Here is a 13,168-nt window from a genome sequence, read left to right on the forward strand (position 1 = left end):
ACAAAATATTTCATTTAACTTTTAATTAAAGAATTTATTTAGTTGTTCAATAAAAAAATTTATTTTAGTAATTTTTCGGTAGATTTTAGCATTTTTTAAAATACTACTTAGTAATATTTTTTTAAAACAGTAACTTTTAGTGTTTTATATTTTCTTGTACTTTTATTATCGATGTATTTATTATTTTTTTAAGTGTTACCTTTTTTGGTAGATTATTACCTTTTTTTGATAAATTATTATTTTATTATTTTTTCTATCATTTTATATTTTTTAGCTATTTCAAAAATTAATTTTATCGAACACTTCTAATTTTATAAATTAGTTTTTCAGCTTTTATATAAACTAGTTTTTCAGAACTAATTTTATCAGATATAACCTAAATAAATCATCATCTCAGGTATAAATACAAAAGAATCTTATACGTTAATTATTTATATTTTTCAGTTACTTCAGTAACTATTTTTATAAAATATTTCTAATAAGTTTTAAAAAAAATAATAAGAAAATCTAAATAACTATTTTAAGGATAAAAAATGAATAAAAAATTAGAAAATAATTTTAAAAAATATTACTTAAAATAATTTTTATAAAAATATTAAAAAAATAATAAAAAATATTTTTTAAAAATATTTATCAAATAATCAAACAAATTTTTAACTAATAAAAAAATTAGAAACTAAATGGAATAACTTCCAAAGTTACCCTAATATACCCGAGAAGAGAGATCATTGGAAGCTACCAAAAACCGTGGCTTCCCCTCTCTCAAAAGGCAAATTTACAATCTTCTTAATGTTTAAATCTAGATTAGCCTAGTCATATTTAAAATGAAATCTGTTATATCTTTCCTCCCATAGGAAAAAAAAAAATTAGACAACAAAAATTGTTAAAAATAAGTGATCCTGCAAATAATTGGCCTTTATAAACTTAAAAATATGGAGTGGCAACCTCTTAACTGATAAGGAATCCAGACTATTGCCATTTCAGGGCTGTTGTCAACAATGCATTTTCTGGAGCATATCTTTTGGACAAATATGTATGATATCAGCAATATTATATATACTGAAGCATGACAATGCAAAAAATGGTATCGATTCAAATTTCAGACGTTTCACGTAGTTGCTGGCTGAGAAGCAGACTTTGCAGAAACCACGTGTAGATTTATTTATGGCCTTCCTTTCTCTCTTTTTTTGTTAGCGTGGCTGGATTTACATTATGGAAACTCGAAATCTATTTATTTATTGTTAAACTTGGATGCATATCAACAGAAATATAAATAATATACTTTTTTAAGCACATTTTATTATTAATTTAAATTTGTCTAAAATTAATTTTTTTTATAAATCTCACATCTTATTTAATGATTTTATTAATTGATTTTATAGTTTTAACAGTTTTAACTAATAATATATATGCATTATAAAGTGTGGGTTAAAAAGTATATTATTAATACTCCTCATAATATAAATATCAGTATAAATTTTTTTATATATGCGTGTAACGCGTGTCAAAGTCAGTGAAATTGCATATTTTTAATTATATATATATATATATATTAAATTATAAATAAATAAAAAACATAGATATAATTTAACAATAACAAATTATATTCAAAATATAATATTTATATAAAAATAATATAATATTATGAAATATCAATTGATTTTTAAGTTTTATAAAATTCTATAAAACTAATTTGTTGCACGGAAACTATTAATATAATGATTAAATTTATATAAAAAATTTATACATTTTTATTTCATCAGATTTAGCATTTGTTAAATTTATCAACTGATTTAGCTTTTTTATGTGTAACGTATCAAATGAGAGTTTTTGTTATTATAAAAAATAAAAACCGTAAATATAATTATTAAATCATATTTAAATGATTAAGATTAAAAAGATTCGCAGGATTTTTTATGTTATTATGTAACCACTAAATTTTAATCTTAACTATGTATGTATAATTGTATAACACATTTATAATATTTATTTCTGACAATAAGAAAATATTTAACTTAATACATTGTCTATGTATTTATTTTTTTATTATCATATTATTACTACAGAATATCAACATTTGTTAAACCTAATACTTTTGCACTTTGCTTAAGAAGATTTAACTTAATACCAAGTTCAGACAAATCTGATTTTCAGTCCAAATTGTGAACTTATTCGGCTACCTTATATATACAATCAACGGCAACGCAACATTTTATAACAGCAAACATTCGATCAACAACTTCGTTATAAACTAACTATCTTTTACGAAAACAAAATAAAAAGCAGAAGAAAGGTTTAAAATCTAAAAAATCAAAATGCAAGAATAATAATATTTTATTTCATAATTGTTGGAAGTATGATAGCAAAAAGTTTAAACAAATTAAATCCAAAGAGAAAGTTATATGGAGAACAACCTGATGATGACAAACTTTATTTGAACACAAATTTCAGAGAGGATATTCCTCTAATTTTATATTACATAATACTAATTTAATAAAAGAAAGCCTGTCAACGAAGTGATTATTAATTAACTTCGAATATTGCTGGACCTGGAAGCGATAGCTGTTCTACTGTATCCTTGTAACATGTTTAAAATATACTCTTTTGAGGTTTAAATAAAATTTCAATCAATGTCATTCTTATTAGAATAACATGTAAGAAATATTTTTTTTATATGTTTTAGTATTTTAATTTTACGTTGTTTCACTAAATAACTCAAATTTGTGATCTTTGTTAACGGAGACAATATAAAATAATACCTAATTAAAACAACCCAAAGAGTGTTGTTTTATTAATCATTTTAGTTATTATGTTAGTGTGTAGTCTTTTATAAAAAAAAATATTAGTGTGTAATTTTTTTTAGGAATCGAAGACAAAAATTAAAAGACTAACAATAATTCATATATTTTAGTTAATCAATTGAGTTAAATCTTTTCGGTTAATGTATAGTTTTTTGTATTAATGTAAGCATTTTGATAATATATTATGTTACATATATTAAAATGTTCTACTATATCCTTCTAACATGTTTAAAATATAACAATTTAGAGGTTTAAACTTTAAATAAAAGTTCAATCAATGTCATTCTTATTAGAATAATATGTAAGAAACTTTTTTTTGTATTTTTTTAATATTTTAAATATTATGTTGCTCTTACTAAACAACTTAAATTTGTTCTTTGTTAAAAGGAGCCAACATAAAATAACACCTAATAAAAAAGTCCTTTTTAATTTTTTTAGGGATATGTTAATCTGTAGTTTTTTTTTTTCATTAACGTACACATTTTGATCATGTACTATGCTACTTAAATTATTTTATAATTTCAAACTTTTACTCATTATTACGTGTTATACTCGTACGAAACATTCCTCTAAAGACGTAACGTGAGTATCTTGAACTTCTGATAGATTTTTGTGTTTTTATTTTTTGAGCCCAAAGATACAACACATGTCTATAGTAAGAGAAATCCAAATGAAAAAATTACACAGTTGAAGACATGTCATTGCGGGTTCCACTTACGGAATGGGTTTCAACTGCAGCATCCATTTTTTATTGATCATGTGGGATCAATTTGATTGTTGTATGAATATAATATTAGTTTATTTTTCTTATTCATTAAACTTGTGTTGGAGTTGGTTCTGTTTTTTGTTTTTTTACTGGCGGGTAACATTGATTTTTTTTACCATTGAGATGGATGTGTAATCCAAATTAACATTTGCTATAAGAAAAACATTTCAATACTGAATCAATCCTTATACAGTGTTTTTTTTACGGTTATACAGTATAATTTTGTTTTTTTATAAATAATGTATTTTGATTACATTTTTTATACAACAATTCTCTCAATTTCTCTTATCTCATTTCATCTGTTTATTCTCTTAAATTTTATTATTCATACTTTTTTCTTTACACAAAAATGGATCCCAATAATCCCAATTTTACTTCAATTGGATGCCTAATTGACAAATCCTAAATGCTGAAAATGTTCAAAATCCTTTCCCATCTTTAAATTTTCCAAATAACCCAAACATGAATTTTATTTCTCAATTTTTATTCCCTAATTTCTTTCCGCCAAATATGTTATATATGAGTCACCCTTAATATCAGGCCCAAAGTGGAACACATTTTTGTTCTCAACAGCTAGTCTTATTATGTTTGGTGATGTTTCAATGATAAGTAGTATGGAGGTTGCTCTAATGAATAAGTGGATGGTGGTGCTTCAATTTTAATTTTGAAAGTTAATTTTTATTTTAGTAAAATCTATTATATATTTATTTATTATTTAACAGTTGTCATATAAATATATTAACTTAAAAAACATATGAATAATGAAATATAAAAAAATAGATTTATTGTGATCCATTTCGAGAAACTTTTTTGAGTTACTTGGAATAAAAATTTAATTGAGTTATTTAAAATAAAAAATAACGTGATATTATAGAGAAATGCAAAATGTTATTAAAAAATAAAAGAGAAACTTTGGTAGATGTGTGGTTAGAGATGTTTTGGGCATTGCCTCGCGACTTGCGTATTATGCAAATTCAAATAGCACTGTAAAGCATGTACCCGACAAACACTGATGCACTCCAATAAATATAAAAAAGCCAAAATCATAGACAAGCCTTTTATAAAAATTAAAAATTAAAAACGTAGACAAGCCAATTTGTTTTTGTTAAGAAGTCAAGAGATTAATTATACTAGTCAAATAGCCAAATGATGAAACATTCAACGAACATTTTTTACCAAAATGGTATATTCTACTTTTAAAACTATCAAAATAGTGTTTAAAAAAAATACTTATATAGGGTAAATCGACTTTTTGAAAGTCAAATTTGATTTTATAAAAGTAAGTTTTAAGTGATTTTTTCCGATCAGAAGTTTGATGACATTTTTTAATCATCAGAAAATATAAATATAAAATAAGGTTGATTTGATCACATATTATTATACAAAAAAAGAGAAAATTAAATTTAAACTATATAATCATAAAAGGTTAAAATTTATAATATTAAAATGCTACATAATTTTTAAAAAATTCACACAATCTAATTGTTAATAATTTTTAACAAAAATATACTATTAGTTAAAAGCAAAATACTCCATTCTCGGAAAGAAAAAAAAAGTCATGATCAAAATTATACCAATGTAAAGTTGCAGCAACCCAAAAACAGCCTAGCACACATTTAATCATTAAAGCATCTCCAATGCAAGAAACTCATATGGGTTTCTTAATCATCTTTTTGTGGTCTCCGCATAACTTTTTGTGGTCCCGCAGTGTCATGTCATTCATAAGAAACTCATGTAAAATTGTACTCCAATGCAAGAAATCGTAAGAAATCACAAGAAATTTAAATATTAGAGTTTCTTATATAAGAAACTATTCTTAGCAATGAAGAAACGCACTTTGTCACATCACTATGCTTCAATGCAGAAGAACTCATAAGAAACCATTCCTTAGCCTAAGAAATCATGGAAGCACCTCCCATTGGAGATGCTCTTAGTCATTATGCTTTTCCACCTCATCTTAACCAGATAATAATGGAATTAAATTGGACTGCGACCAGTTAATTTCTAAAGTCCAAAAACAGACACATAAGATTTTAAGTATTTTTAGAGAATATATGGATATACATCAATTTATAAGTATTTTCACATATTATAACTGAATTAATTAGAATTATTTGTTGATAATCTATTAGGATAATCAAAATCACATTTATAAAAGAACCAAATGTTACAATTAAAATTCAAGGGGATCAAAATCATAGATTTGAAAAATTAGGGAACCAAAATTATAATTTAGTCTTTAATATAAAATTAAAATTATTAAATCCTAAATCCTAAAACCTTACTCTTGGTATAAAATCACTTAAATAAACTATTAAAAGCTAACCCTACACCCTAAAAATTAAAAAACATGTTTGATGACTAAGTGAAGCCACCCAGTTTAGTGCCACTTGAGTTAAGTCACCCAAGTTGGCACCACCAAACCAGAAGAACTGGGGGAAGCCACCCAGTCTGGTACCACCTAGGCTAAGTCACCCATAGTGACACCACCAAACCAACAATTATAAGAACTGGTGAAGCCACCCAAGGTGATGCCACGAAATCTTTAAGTCACTATAATTGGTGACACCATCTTGAGTGACACCACTCAAGTGACAACTTGTCGAGTAGTGTCACTAGTAACTAAGGTGACTTAAATCACCCATTTTGGTAAATACTTTGTAGACCAACCTGATATGGAGGGTAGTAAAAGTAAACAATCGGGTGTAATTAAGTCATTACCAAGATATATTTAGCAAATAAAGCATTGTTTAATGGCTAAGGTTCATTGAATGCAAACAATCGTATCATTTAAACACTTTGACAAATGGGAACATCTGGAATTTTATATTTGTCAATAAAAATAAAAATATAAAAGCTTTTGATATTTACAGTGGCACATACAACATTTCTTCATCCTATTCAGCAATTAGTATGAATTTTCTGAGTCCGCAATGATCATATCATCGGTGAATTATCAACATACCGAAGAAGTTCTGAGCCAAGTTCAGAAACCCAATTCACTGCAGTGCCAAAGAAGAGCTCCCAGAACCACAGATCCAATGCTAAGACTGATGAAAAGATGAGCAATGCCAAGGTCTGATAGCGGTTCAATGGCCAGCCTGAGGCCTTAGCAATTGTCTTCAGAAATGGAAATGAATCAGTATTTAGGTCCTTTTTCGTTATGGACCAAGCTGTTATCCACTGTACATTAGATGGGACTAAATCAAAATCCTCTCTCAATCTCCTCCCAAGATCTGGCATGTGGCCACCCCCATATAGTATTGCAATTTTATTGTGTCCCTTGTCCATTGCTGCTCTCAGGGCCTCTATTGCTACTCTATTTCTCTCACCAATTATAACCGATTTCTCCTCTACATCTGCTGTCACCAGTGTGAACCTTAACAAGAATATGTGCCATCATCAATACCCAAGTTTTTAATAGTGACTCAACAAGAGTAATATGATTATGTTTATGCAGTCTCTACAAGAGCAAAATATGGGATAATCAACAAAGCTTCATGTCTTGGACTATACTTTCAAATGAAAATGTAAAGTGTGTTCTCATAACTCAACCTACAGAAACAAGAGTTTGTATTAAAAGAATAAATGTCAGGTACTTACTCAGATGTAAGTCTCTTTGCGAGGAAGACCTTCAAGGCAGCACCAAAATCAAGCCTTGACAGTGCCTCTATTTCAGGATATTCTGATGCTTGAGTTCCCACATCTGTACAAACACCTCCAATGATAAGAAGGCCAACAAGTGGCATAGGAAGTACACGTGAAGCCCATAAAAGCTTGGATCTCAACGGGTCAAGATCTTCCGGAATTGAAGCTGGCTGCAATACTGCCTTTGTAGACTTAAGAGTCATATCTTTTGCAAAAGAAAAGAAGCTTTCACCTTTTTCAAGCTGAAATTAAAGAATGAAATTAGACCTGAACAAGGAAAATAAATTGAAAGTGCTCAAATTTCAGTGGAAATCATTCAGATTATTTGAAGGTTTTCAAATAACGGTTATTAGCTATATTATATGAGACAACCAAATGAAATGACACTGAATAATGCAATGTATGAAATCAGATATTGGCTTGAAAGGACAACAACACCCCAATTGTAGTATTCATAGTCAGTGCAATATTAAGCAAGAAAAATTAGCAGTTTAAAACCTGAAGTAATTTGAAGGTCTCATAATCAAGATCTGCATGGTACCAATTCGAAGACTCATAATTGAGACAATCTAATTGGAAATCAAGTGTAAGAATTCGAGCCATCTGTCTTTGGATGCATCCCAAAATGTTAAAACCCCTTGTGCGTGAACTTTTTAACCTTTTTGTATTAGTAGCATTTCTTCTATTTTCTAAACTTTCCCTGCTAGCTACCATTTCGTAAAGGACACAATCATAGCTCTCGAGTTCCTTTTGGAGGGCCAGAAAATACCTGCTTATTAGGATCATTCAAATGATTAGTTAATATTAGTTTAAAATAAAACATAAAACCAATAAATAAACAAATTAAGTTAGCGAAACAAAAAACACATGTACTTATCAAAAGAAAATCTTAAATAGTGTCCAAAACTAGAAAAGTGTTTATATTAATGACTTCTTAAAAACTAGGAAGTTTGTCCGTACCAAAAAAGCTAGCATGTTGTAATTAGTCTGGAATGCAGTTTAGAAAATACACCGAAGGTACAGATATCTCATCCCCCCTTCCCCCCTTGCAATGTTTGAATATCATGATGATCATTTTGCTCTTCGAGTTCATAATGAACCAACATATTTTGGAGGGAGAAAAATCCTATCAAGCAAGCATCGTCACTTAACAAACCATTTAACATATACCCCTCCGATGGTCATTAATACTATCAATAGAAGTTCACATTGACAATAACAAACCAGAAGTTTGAATTTAATCATCAATATGCAATGTCATTGATCTTATCCAAAACCACGAGAGCTGCAAAACAGTGGTTTGTTAGACGTGCATGGACATATATATCTAAAACCATTCTCATCGAACTCCTGTAACATCTTTGGTTCATCTTAGAATTCCAACATCCCCCTTTACCCGTAATAGATTTCTCTTAATTCCTTATAACTAACAGAACCACATAATTTTCTCACTTCCTTTCTGATGAGGAAAAACCCTCCGCACATACAACAAGGATCAAAGGATAGAATACACACAATCAACACTACAAATAAAAATACAAAGAAAAAAAAGGCAAATTTAACCCGGTTTAGCACCACTTTCCTATCTCAACAAATATTTATATGGCAAATAAGATTCCAAGTTTTCTGGAAAAACATGAAAAAACCCTTCACAAATAGTGTATCACCCTACAAACTCGAGTCCTTCACTCAAAGGTTACCAAGAATGGGAACACTCTCCCACTCACAAGAAACTCTTTCACATCTCTTCTGCTTGGGTACATGATGTCCTCTTCAAGTTGGGGTTGTTCTTTCTCATCTTAAAAACCTCTATTTTAGTGGCAGTGATGACTTCTAAAGACTTCCCAAATAAGCACCAATAAATTATTTCTTAGAATTTCTAGAGTAACCTCTATTGGAAATTATCATCACACTTACACACATACCAATAGTCATTAAAACCTTTCACTTATCAAGTTATTACATCTTTAATTACTTCTAACAACTACCAAATCCAAAACCCGAACAAGTTAAGAAAGACGAACACATACTCTTCATCAGCGATGTGAATTGTGGAAACCAAGTCAACCTACAATATCATCACCAAAAACAGAACAACATCATCATCATCAATAAATAAATGAAATCAAAGAGACCCCAATTGATAAAGAAAAAAAGAAAAAAAAGAAAGAAACTAGAGAGCGACCTGAAGGAAAGGGCGCAAAAGGGACCAAGGGAACCTCTTCCTGTAGCTGACAAGAGCAGTCTGCAACTCGGCACTGGCACCACCATCGACCCTGCGCTTGAACCGCATGAAATCGGCTATGGAATTGCTCTTCAAGAACTGTTCCGGCGACCCATTTTCATGCGGCGTGGAAACGGAAGAAGAAGAGGCTCTGAGGGTAGCACTGGGAAGGTGTGCTCTGGGGAACACAAAAAGAGGGGCTCGGTTGGAGGAATGGAAGAAGAATGGTCTGATTCTGGTGGTAGGGGAAGAAGTGGAAGGAGAATCTGAGAGGAATGAAGATGAAGAAGAGACTATTGAAATTGAAGTTAGCACCATTTTTGTTTTTCTATGCTATGCAAACACACAGAGAGAGAGAGAAGAGAGTGTTCTGATAACCATAAAAATTAGGATTTGGTTTTCCAGTCACCGAATACCGACCCTGCTACTTACGTTCGGTTATTGCAGTTACTACCACTCACCACTTGAGGTTTAATAAAATTTTATTAAGAAAAATATCTTTCTTTTTAGCTTCCATGATTCATCGAGGAAATTGGGGTAAATAGTAAAATTGGTTGATGAAAGTAAATACGATGAAGAATTAAAATTTAGTTTCTGTGAAAAATTATAATAAATTATTCCGGTAAATAATTTAATGATAAATTTGTTTCTAAATTTTATAATTAAATATCAAAATTGATTTTCCAAAAAATACAACTTATCTTTAAATTAATCATTGAATATGATAAAATGATCTCACAAGTTTAACAATAAGATTAATTTATACTTTTTATTCTTAAAATAAATAATGTAAGAGGCCTAACTCAATCCCAAAAACTAGCTCAATAGATAAGGATTGTTCCTTATTTATATATTATAATTTGACTTCATTTTTAAAGGATGTGAGATTTGAGTATTTTTCAATAGGCTCGGACGTTGCTTGATGGGTGACCCTTTTTTTATTGATCTTGAACATGAGACTTGACATTTATGGACCAATTTATCATCGCATTACACACTTACAAAATAAAGTTGACTATTTAGTTTATAGAACTCAACCAATGATAGCTGCAAAATAAGTTTATTAATTTCTAATATATTATTTTCAATACATATCATACTTATCTTTAAAATTATATTTATCGTAAAAAAATTAGAAGAGTATTTATTGTAATTTTTAATCAGTTGATAGTATAATAGAATTTATATTAACTATATGTAAAAAAATTAAACTCTTTTACACAAATATATGAAAAACTAGAAGAGATATATGTTGACGAAAAGGATATATATATATATATATATATATATATATATATATATATATATATATATATATATATATATATATATGAGGAATATATTGTATAAATTAATAGAAGTTGTGTATAATTAAAAGGGAAAGATATTAAATGAAATTTTACTACACTTCAAAAAAAAAGTATGGTTTATTAGAAAGTCAATGATTAAAATGTTGGATCTATACAATTTTGATAACTAATTCAAATTTACGCTTACTGAATTAACAAGAGTCAAGAAATGAGATGAATAAAATAGTTACCTCGGGAAAATAGTTACTGGTTAGGAAAAAAATGTCATAGGAACTAGGAAGAGGATTTTATTCTAAAACATTACTATTTTACAAACTAGTAAAATTTAAAATATTATTTTAATATTTATCTCAATTAAAAAAATCTAAAGACCTTAATTTTGATTATAAAATATAACAAATATTTAGATATAAATTATATTTGTTATATATATATATATATATATATATATATATAGATAGATATTTTATAGGTAAATACTTGAAGCCAGGTTCATTTGATGAATAAAAATCTTACATATTATGATTATTATTTTCAAATATTCATTATGTTTTACTGTAATTATCATCACTATTTTTTCTTTTAGGTACGGTAGTACTTCAAATTATCAAATATTTAGTAATGTATAACTTTGTACCGAATTATATTTGATATACTAAACACAATTAAGAACAAATTCAGACTAAGTGGATCAGTTGGTTTAATTAGACATTTGTCATATCCACTTTCCTTTTTTCTAAGTATATTTCCCTTACCAGTATAAATGTTCATTATAGTTAAAATATTCTTATATCATTATTTAAGAAAGTGTATTTTAAAATTGATGTTTAATTTTTGTTATTCCAAAAAGTATTTTCTGAAATACAATTATTTAAACATCATTCTGAAATGTATTTTCCAAAACACATAACTATAGGTTTTGGAAAATGTTTTTTGAAATATAATTTTAATTTTGTATTTTGAAAAGTACTTTTTAGAAGTCAAAAAAATTCTAAAAAGTATTTTCCAGAATTTAATGAAAAAACACATGTCGTATTTGTTCCAAAATCCAAAAAGATTATTATTTCAGTAAAGTAGCAACAAAACAAGCATTATAATGTGTCTATACTTCACCACTTGAACTTGTAATCAAATTACACAACATGTGTCAATCATGTATGGAGATTCAAAACTTGTAAGTATTTTTCCTAGTTTGTAGCAAGATAATAAATCTATTAGATAACTAAACCAAAAACATGAGGTAGAAAGGAATATTTTGTTGCCATGAAAGTAAAAAATGGAGTGAAACAAAGGAAGGATTCTAATGAAAGAAAAAGGAAATGTTTTGTTGTCCTAGAAGGAAGGGGGGGGGGGGGGGGGGGGGGGGGGGTGGTGCAAGTTTTGGGGGGAAGGGGGATTGTGCAATCATTTGAGGGAAAGAAAAAAGTTTGAGGGTATTGTGAATATGGGTATATAAGTATCCAACAAATAAAGAGAAGAGATGAGAATTAAAGTTGCTATCTGCACGAGCATGAGACTGGGTACAAGTGTTTTTTTTAAAATGTGGATATGAGGACATTATAGGATCCTATCCATTATCATCATTCCACAAGTCATTAGAAACAAAAGGGAGTTTTATCTTAAACCTTCTTTCCCTCACACGACTGCACCCTCCCCCCTCCCAACAATGCACTTCTTCTAGGACAACAAAATATTCCCCCTCTTTTTCATTAGAATCCTTCCTTTCTTTCACTCCAAATTTTACTTCCATGGCAACAAAACATTCATTTCTTCCTCATTTTCTTGGTTTTACTTATTTGATAAATTTATTATCTTGCTACAAACTAGGAAAAATGCTTACAAATTTTGAATTTCCATACATGATTTGCACATGTTGTTTAATTTGGTTAGAGGTTCTAGCCGTGGAGTATAGACACATTAGATTGCTTTTTTTGTTGCTATTTTACTGAAATGATCATCTTTTTGAATTTTGAAACAAATGCAATATTTTTTTCATTAAATTCTAAAATGTACTTTCCTGAAATTTTTTTACCACTCGAAAGTACTTTCTAGAACACAAAATTAAAATAGTATTACGGAAAGTATTCTCCAAAACCTATAATTATGTATTCCAAAAAGTACATTCTTAAATGATGTTTAAATTTTTGTATTCGAAAAAGACTTTTCAAAATACAACAAATTAAACATTAATTTTGGAATGTACTTTATAGGGGTATTTTGAGTATAGTGAGTATTTATATTAGTAAGGGGAGTCTACTTAGAAAAAAAAAAGAGAATTGAATATAACAAAGCCTTTAATTATTGGTATCCATGAGAAAGCAAAATACTCTGTTATGTTTTCATAGATCCCACTCTTTTGTGACAATTTTTTTAACAATCGCTGACTCTCTTTTATATCATCTTTGTTTGAAAAGTATTG

At 28.3% G+C, this 13,168-nt stretch overlaps 1 protein-coding gene across 1 annotated transcript; it reads right to left on the minus strand.

Moving 5' to 3' along the window:
* Positions 1-6,297: 6,297 nt before the first annotated feature.
* LOC100795956 (uncharacterized) lies at positions 6,298-9,784 on the minus strand. The gene is given in 5 exon segments (NM_001255151.2): positions 6,298-6,946; positions 7,171-7,457; positions 7,714-7,984; positions 9,246-9,283; positions 9,401-9,784. Coding segments are annotated over 5 exon segments (1,395 nt in total). The 5' UTR covers positions 9,758-9,784; the 3' UTR covers positions 6,298-6,504.
* Positions 9,785-13,168: the final 3,384 nt, after the last annotated feature.

Source organism: Glycine max, chromosome 9 (genome assembly GCF_000004515.6).
Source record: "Glycine max cultivar Williams 82 chromosome 9, Glycine_max_v4.0, whole genome shotgun sequence".
Classification (NCBI taxonomy): domain Eukaryota; kingdom Viridiplantae; phylum Streptophyta; class Magnoliopsida; order Fabales; family Fabaceae; genus Glycine; species Glycine max.